This window comes from Thermobia domestica, chromosome 7 (assembly GCF_964235325.1).
Source record: "Thermobia domestica chromosome 7, izTheDome1.hap1.1, whole genome shotgun sequence".
Taxonomy (NCBI): domain Eukaryota; kingdom Metazoa; phylum Arthropoda; class Insecta; order Zygentoma; family Lepismatidae; genus Thermobia; species Thermobia domestica.
The window spans coordinates 107,378,775-107,388,267 of NC_137460.1; the positions used below are offsets into that span (position 1 = coordinate 107,378,775).

Consider the following 9,493-nt stretch of genomic DNA (forward strand, 5'->3'; position numbering starts at 1 on the left):
CTCATGATCACTGTCTCCGGCATATCCGTGGGACGTAAAACTTGAACATTTCATTTCATTTCTATAAAATTCTAACATTGTCATGAACCGGATGCTTTTATGTCAATTGTCATTTCACATTCTTAAAGCTTACTTTTTAACAAGAGTCAGGCTGTTTGTTTTAGTCAAATCAATTCCAATGGCTAGCGCATGCTGCTCAAGAAAGTTCCGGCATCATAAAAACAATTGTCAAAATCATGACTTATAAAAGAATGAAAAGTGAAAAAAGCTGGATGAAATGTAAATGAAAACAAAGATCGTAAAAATAGATAGAAAAATAAAAAAAATATAAATGAATAAAACAAATAACTAAAAGTTATTTTTTGTTGAATTTGTTAGTTTGGTGTCCCTTTAGCCATACGAGACGTGGATCTAAGAAGGTAGAATCTGAACTACAGTAATACTCTCCTACTGGGTATTGAACGTAGGACCGCGTGTAGCAAAGGCATGTGCACTAGCCACTAGACCAAAAGAGAAGGTTGTAAGAAAGAAGTAGTTATGATAATAATGAAAGAAAAATGAAAACTAAACAAAATTTCAATCACAAAACGACAATCTGATCAGTCAAAATATCGTTAATTGAGTTATTTGAGTTTTTGTGTTGCGTTTTATGCAACACCTCGATTATGAAGGACTTACTATTAACATAGTATCTGAGTTTGAGTCAGGTGCACAGACCATCACCCAATCTCACCCTTTGGGTCGTTTCCCATCACATTATTTCGCCTCCAAGAGAGTTGGTTTACAGGACTACCCCATCTGCCATAATAATAATAATAATAATAATAATAATAATAATAATAATAATAATAATAATAATAATAATAATAATAATAATAATAATAATTCCAAGGATGTTATAAAGTAGAGGATCTGCCCATACAACAAAATCGTGAAGCCCTACGTCACAGCTTCCCCACACCTACTCTGCCCACTAAGATCGCAATGTTTCGAGCTAACAATCATGGCGGAAACGAGAGTAGAAAATCAGACGTGCCGGCTCAGACGATGCTCAATTCTTTTTCGACTTCATTAAGTTCATATGATGAAGTTACGTACGGGCACATCCTCTATTTTATAACATCCTTGAATAATACTATTAAAACCGTGAAAAGAATTAGGTGAAGTTTCAATTTCATCCGGTAGATGTTAACAATCACACTAGCTATCTATTGCAGAAGTAAGAAAATAGAATTTAAGAATTCGTTTACGCTCAAGAGTTATCGTTAAGATGTTATCGTGACCTAAGTCACCGTTACATGTGAAGATATTATCGTGACCTAAGTCACCGTTACACGTGAAGATGGTATCGTGACCTAAGTCACCGTTACACGTGAAGATGGTATCGTGACCTAAGTCGCCATTATACGTGAAGATATTATAGTGACCTAAGACACCGTTACACGTAAAGATGTTATCGTGACCTAAGTCATCATTATCCGTGAAGAAGTTAATGGATTGATTTCATTAACAGTTTTGGCGAAATTCTAGCTATCTATTGGAAAAGAATATATTCAAATATTTGCTTTCGTTCAAGATTTATTTGTTTAGTAACAGACGTATAGACGTACATACCATCATTATAATCTTATAAGTCACACTTATGTCATCCTAATAATAATAATAATAATAATAATAATAATAATAATAATAATAATAATAATAATAATAATAATAATAATAATAAAGAAAAATAAGCATTCTGCATTATGAATTTGTTGAACTACACCTTTATGTCGCTGTAATGCGTTTCCGTATTATTTGTAACGTAGCAAATTTAAATTAGCAAGACTTGAAAGATAATTTACTGAATTTTCCACAATTACAGTCCATATATTCTGTGTAAATAATAGAAATAGGATAGATTTGTGTACATTGAATTGAAATATTTGTATTGAAAAAACTATGACAACAGTTCTACGTCATTATTCTGGTTGCTGAACAATTACTTGTATCTTAAACGAAAAAAAAAAAAAAAAGAAAAAAAGAAAAATTGAAAACCACAGAAACTTAAAAGTGAATTATTAAAAAGTTGAAATGACACGAGTCAACTAGTTTCATTTAAAAAAAAAAAAAACTATTTTCTTTGTAAAATTGAAAGAAACGTTATATTTAAAAAAATACGAGGAAGGCAAGAAAAATCTACAAATTCTGAAATTAATTATTTTGTCTGGCACATTTTCAAGCGTGACGTGAAACTCTATAATCAGGGTTGAAATATCAATTATGTGATTTTCTGCTATTACTATTTTTGAAATGAAGCTATTATTTTACAACAGATCAGCGTAAGTAGCTATAATGATTTTTTTTAAAAAAGTTTATATGAGTAATTATATTAATTTTGACATTTTAACCATTATATTCTGATCGTAACCAATAATGTTCAAAGTGAAATGATAACTCTTATTCGTCGATTAATATAGTCTTCAATCTATTTTTAAAAAGTTCTTTATAGAACATTTTGGTGTTAAAAGGTCAAACCTTTTGGATCCTCTTCACTTTTTTTTTAATTCACAACTGAACATGGTAGTTGATACAGTTAAAACCAAAAGCGGAGTTTCAAACGAAATAGACAGAGAAAATGACGTTTCGAATGTGAAAATCCTAATATCATAATAAGCAGGAAACGTCTCAGTTGTTCATTCTATGCGCAACGCTAATTACGAGGGTAATTTAGAAAGTAATGCCTCCAAGGTGACACCTTTGTTTGTGTTTGACAGATAGCACCTATACAGGTGTCAGTAGAAAGCTTGCAATATCAGCTATTGATGGTGGCATCATTTTTCAACATAGTCCACATTATGGGCAACACACTTGCGCCAACGAGAAACAAGGTTTTCCATGCCGTCGGCGAAGAATTGTGTTGGCTGCTGGCTGCACCACTGCCGAACTGCTGTTTCCATCTCCGAGTCACACCTGTAGCGTTGGCCCTTAAGGTGATCCTTAAGTTTAGAGAAGAGACAAAAGTTGCAGTGCGCAAGATTGGGACTATAGGCAAGATGAAGCAGAATGTCAACAACACTTTGCCAGCAGATGAGATAACTAATATTTTGGCGGAGGAGAGGACTTGTGGTAGTATTCCATTGACTGATGCTTCGTTCCCGGGCCATAATGGAGTATCCACGACTCGTCGCCGGCGATGATTGTTCCTGGTTGCACAATCTTCCGCAGTCAAAAATTCAATGACAATCCGCTGTTTCAACCAGACGTCACCATTAGATGCCATGGATTGCTCCATTACTCTGGAACGAGAACAGATAGGAAGGCGAAACAAGTGACATTCTATAGCTCAAGCATCAGTGAATTAATGATAAACAGTTCAGAATGTTTGCAATACTAATGGCCAAGTATTGGGCTTGGAGGCATTACTTTCTGAATTACCCATGTATAAATAGCCACTCTAATTGAGATCGCTACCTACACTATTATTTACCTGCCTGTGACAACTGCATGTTATCATATATTTACTCATTAATTTAAATTAAAACAATGTTTAGTATAACAAAGTCCTTGAATAATTTCATAACTATGCTATGCAGTTCGGAATAATAAAGAAAATAAATTGAAAGATATTAAATGTAAACAAAGAGCTGGACAGAACAACTAGTAATTCTAAATAAAAGGCCGAATAAGGGTAGAAACAAGAATAAAAATTAGCCCAATACAAAGGAAAATAAAAAAAATATGATAGGAGTCAAAGTTGATGTAATTTTCAACTAGTCTAATACATGCACATTATTAAATGTTTTCATGAGTTGACACTAAACCTCTACTTGATTTTCTAGATAGTATATACACAACCCTGCTCAGTAAACCAATCAATGTATCTGAGATAGTGTTTCTTCTTTACCACTTCATCGGATAAGCTTACGATGTCATACTTGATTTGAAAATGTGTATCATATCGACATTACAAACTACCGGTATTTCACTAAGTAACATTTTCTAAATAAATTAAACAGATTTTAGATTTATTGCTTGGTTTCCGCCACATTTTGAAAGTTACGATAAAGTTGCGACTGGACTGCTGAAGACATAACACTGTTTTAATGTCTAGATTTAAAAAAAAACAGTAAAGTCAATATATGGAGTATCTATGACAATATACGATTAGTCACAATAGTATCAAAGATAAACACTATACAAATGTTTTGCATAGTATTCCATGCATTCGTCTTATTTTTAAGTAATCCCACAAACAGTAAATAGAACAGTAAATAGCATTATATCAGTTATTTTTATGTTTATACTGGTAACTATATCGTTATTTTCTAAGAGATAAACAAGGCCGCGGTGACTTAGTGGTAGAGCGTTCACCTCTGGTGCGTAGAGTCCCTAGTTCAATCTCAGTTCGCGCTAACTGGGCGTTGTTGTGGACAAAGACCGTGTTTGGGGATTTTCTCGTTTCCTCCTACTTTCTTCATTTCATTCATTCTCATCACCGTCTCATTTAGCCTAGTCTGCATAACCGTGGAGGTACAGTAAAACTTATAGCTTTTATTTTAGGAAGCAAAAAGAAATAGCTAATGAAACGTAAAACGAAATACGACTACCGTAATTGCTATTAGATAATAATTTTATTTTACGTTGATCAGATTGCTAGTGATTTTTTCTTATTCATATTCATATATGTAGCTGTACATTCTGGCACACAGATGAACATTCTTTAACTAGGAAATAACGTGGTCTTTTGAAAGAGTATCTGACTTTTGGCCAGGAAAATAAAGCTGTTCACGTTGAGGCCTCAGATCTTAGTTTTCTTTGGACAGGACTGCACACAGTTTTCCTACATGCCTCGCCATTATGAGTTGGAATAACATCTTTTTGAATAGGGTATAGATGGGACTTTGTGTTTAGCACAGCTTGTTGTTCAAGGGCGTCATTTAGGGGGCAGGAAGGACAATTCCCCCCCCCCAAGAGGTTGAGGAATACATATACTTTAATCGATTGTGTACTAATATACTAGTACAAAACGCGAAAGTCTTACGTCGGCGGTGCTCTTGCCTCCCCCCCTTCCTTCCCAAGCGAAGTCCGAAATGACGCCCTGTTGTCGTTGATCAAATCGGGCTCCTTTCAGCGACATTTTGATCTTGAGGAACAAAAAGAAAACAAGGAGATGAAAACCAGAAAAGAGAAACAGAGGAATGATGTGTTTTGAGAAGCAAACTTGAATGAACTTGAATGAAATATGTAAAGAATGGGGATTCATCATCACGTGATTAAGCTTGTAACTTTCACTGCCTATACGATGCGTGGTTTCTTGCGCTGCATCATATTACGAATACTTATGGAGAATCTGATTAGTGCTATCTGATCATGTGCTGGCTTAGTTGTTGCGTGTACTTGTGACGCGCTCCTGCATGAAAACCAAGAAAAACAACTAAGGGTAAATGCATGCCGAAATTACATCGCGATCGAGGTCGAGGTTTAAGTCGCGGACGCTACCTCGATGTCTAGGTCGCGATGGATGAAGGCGCACATAGCGAGGAGGTTGCATCCTCGCTGTTAAGTTCTCAGTTTAAGGAGAAACATTGCTGTGACACATGTGAAATTATTCCGTCAGTGCTTAAAAATCACTGCGAAATCACATTTTGAAATTAAAAGGACCAAACATTTTATAAATAGGGAGGGACGCGAAGCGAGATATGAGAAATGCCAAAGTCTCGTCTCTTGTTTCGCAGAAATATTTGAGTCTCATCTCTTGTTCATCTCTATCAATATTCTAAATCAAAGACTTTTACGTTTTATTCAATTTTCTGTGAAGAAAATGTCCTCTTTCAGCACTCAGGCGAGAAATCGTTTCCCAGAAAAATTTAATAAATAAATAAATGAGGTATATCTCCAGGTTTCGAGAGGAGGGGATATTAACTGCAGCAAGTGAAGTTTTGGCATTGAAATTCCATTATTCGACGTTTCCTCCCCATGGATATGTGTCAGCCTTTACAGGTATTTCTTTACCTTATATCAATAACGAATTTAGAAGGAACTCTTTTTATTAATCTCGGAATTGGGGGGGGGGCGTGGAGTTTTTAAGCATATATATATAATTAACAGTAGCTTCTTTTTTCTTTAAAACTTCTACAATTTACGGATTTCAGCGCGAAAGCCCCTCATTGTGACCGCCACTGCCTTGTATGTATAATACTAAGCTACAGTATAATTCTCAAATAAATAACTTATCTGACATTCCCATTTCAGTTGCTATTTTCTTCCATTCTCTATTTAAAACGTGCCTATTATGATGTTTGTGTTTCTTATTTCATATTGCTGAAACATTCCTCATAAGTTCTATAAATATGTCTTTCATAATCAAAAATAACATTGCAGCAAAACCTCTCGAACATAGACTCACACAATCCTCTGTAGAGGAAATTCTAATCAAATGAAGACATTATTCTGTGTAACGCTTCAGGGAGAGTCAATGAAAACACTTGCCACAGCAATGCTTCACTGAACATCGATGTAAAAAGAAACTCAGTTGTTCATCATCGCGACCACTAATTCATCCTCGCGGTCGACCTCTGGGTCGCGATGTAGCGTACAACTTCGGCATCTGCGCGATGTAGATTAATAAATAATAGAATATAGCATTTCTATTAATACATATGACAATATAATCTCTAATATTATGTAAACACTTCATTTTCAGAAATAGTAAATTCAAGAAGCAAGATCATCATCCTGCATCGGCACCTATTGACTGTGCGTGTGGACAGCATCATAGCTATAGCGAACAATCACGAGATAAAGTAAGTTTTATGCTATATCATTAGTAACTGTTTTAACTAATGAATTACTGAAATTATAGACACCTTAATTTATACATCTTAATACTCGTAATCACAATTGTAAAAATGTTTTTGTCGCATTGTTTATTTATTAAAAAGGAAGATTACATATGCATTTCTTTCAGTATACTAATATTACAAACATAGACCTAGTCTATGTACTGTGCACTATTGTAAAAAGGTATGGTGATTCAGGGACAGAACGCTCACCTCCGGTGGATCCGGTTTCTGTTTGGATCACAAGTCATGTTGATTATTATTATTTTTTTTAATTTTACGGGCATCAATTATGCACCGAGGCTAAGGGAAATGGTGATAATGAGATAAGTGATAATGGTGGAATGACAAAAATGAGACAAAACATGAGAATCCCTAGAAAAGCTACACCTATGATGTTTGTTATCCACAAATCTCTCTTGGTGGGTGGTGGGATCGATCCACAAATCCTTCGAGTCAGAGGTGAGCGCTCTACCACTGAGGCATCGCGGTCCGCTAGAGGTCATGTTAAGTTTTTGGTGGACAACGTCCTATTCGTGTGTATAAACCCTAATAGAATACACACATATAAATAAGTTTAGAGGTAATAAATAATATAATCGTCAAGCAATGCTAAACATTACAAAATTCGCTCTATTTTACGAAGACCTTAGGCAAAGAAACCCTCTGATTTTAAGTAACATAAATTACCCTCTAAGTGAGGAACAAACTTGTTACATTGAAAGTTTCTCTTACGTTATAAACAGCACAACAAGTTTTTACACTTTGAATTATGTATTAAATAGGTTACACTAATAACAACTCTTAGTTATAGATTAATCGGAGAATATTCATTGTGAGGATTCAATCCTTATCAAAGAAGCATGAAGATTGAAACATATAATCATGATGGTGTACTCTTGAATTCAGAAAGATAGATTTGAAGCCAGTATTCGCTTCTCGAGGTGTTCTGTCTAGGAATTTCCCACAGGTGAGACGAGCCAGAATTTGCGTGACGAAATACGAGATGAGACATATCTATTACGTCTCGTAGCAATTTCAAATTAACACTAATAGAAACAAATACATTTTCTGAGATGAGACATAACGTTTAAGACACCTTTTCGAGACAATATATCCTCAATTCTTATTTCGTAGGCAATCCTTGATCTGTTTACGTACTCTAATACAGTTAGCTGCTGCCACTAACTACCAGAGTAGCATTAGGTAATCCCTTCCGTTCTTCTATGGTTCACAAACAAGATAAGGAAAATTGGAAATTAAGGAGCAAGATTTGGAGGAAAAGGTTGGGAATTAGAGCTAGACATTCAACGTATTTCAGGAACTTACATTCAGTTGCACATACTGAATATTGTTTTTATCATATAACAGCACTGAGTTTTAACATCAAAATGACAGATTCTTGTCAGATTGTTAGGTCATAAACTTAAACAAATTCAAATTTAAGTCAAATTAATTAAACTTTAATATTTTTTTTCCTTTCAGTTTCCATGTCACACTTGGTTGCTGTTCTTCCTTGCTTGTCTGGCTGCAACCACATCGTATCTTTTGACAGGAAATTATTGTTTGAATCTGGTAGATGAAGAAGGTATATTACTGTTGCGACTGAAAAATGAAATCATACGTCTGAGAAAAATGTTCCCAGGTCAACCTCGTGCAACATGGGTTACTCTTTCTGCTGCTCTGAAGCCTGTAGTGAAATGTTGTCCATCGCAACCTGGAGTACTGTTTCTCCTTTCAAGTCCAGAAACAGAAGAACTAACTCGATCTATGATTTCTGAGCTAAACAACATGTCATTAAATTTAATGAATAACTACGAAGATCCAACATCGCCTCCTTTGGAAGGTTCAAAATTCTCACAGATTGAAGCCGCAACTGAGTTCTATGCAACATGTTTTAGCACTTTAGAGAAACAAAATGTATTGGTCATTAAGAACATTCAAAATATTAATGGTGACATGGCTATCTATCTTAGTGCATTGACTGACAACGTAATGGCACCGTTCAAACGAGCCATTATCATATTGACAGCACATTCAAAGAGTCAAGTACCAGATGCTACTGTCGCATACAAATTTGCTACAGAGATTCTTCTTAAATCTTGGGATATTAATTACAATGTAGCTTCAAGTATACTCAGTAGAATTTTACCCTTTCCTATTGTCCTCTCACCTTCGAAAATGAATTTAAAATCTGAAGAAAAATTGGAAAAATAACATCTTGATCGTGTGAAGATTTACAACACAATTGCTTGTAATATCTTATTTTTCTTGTAATTGAGTGGCATCACAAAATAAATTTAAACAGTTGGTAATATTCAAAATAAATTATCGTTGAACAATATCCTAACATGTGGTTTTGCTGGTAGCGTAAGACATTTGTGTACTTTACTGCATACGTTAAAGATGATTACCAAAATCCGAGCTGTGAGAGTTATGAGCCATAGACTCATAATCTATGCAACTACAAACCATATAATGAAGGTAAATTCGCGTAATTAAATAGCAAATCCAAGTTATTGCGCAAATAAATATGAATTACCATATGTTGTAGTATCTTATCAAAATTATTCTTCTACTCAGAGAACGGTGTCTTCCCGGTTGGCCTTTTCCCGTTTCGCCTTATGCCTGTTTTCATTACTTCAAGTTATGATACTAAGATAGTGTAC

At 34.8% G+C, this 9,493-nt stretch overlaps 1 protein-coding gene across 1 annotated transcript; it reads left to right on the top strand.

Moving 5' to 3' along the window:
* Positions 1-2,029: 2,029 nt before the first annotated feature.
* On the top strand, positions 2,030-9,156 carry LOC145688915 (uncharacterized). Its single transcript, XM_081763082.1, has 3 exons — positions 2,030-2,324; positions 6,689-6,788; positions 8,310-9,156. The coding sequence occupies exons 1-3, from the start codon at positions 2,296-2,298 to the stop codon at positions 9,039-9,041; spliced, it is 861 nt and encodes a 286-aa protein (XP_081619208.1). The 5' UTR covers positions 2,030-2,295; the 3' UTR covers positions 9,042-9,156.
* Positions 9,157-9,493: the final 337 nt, after the last annotated feature.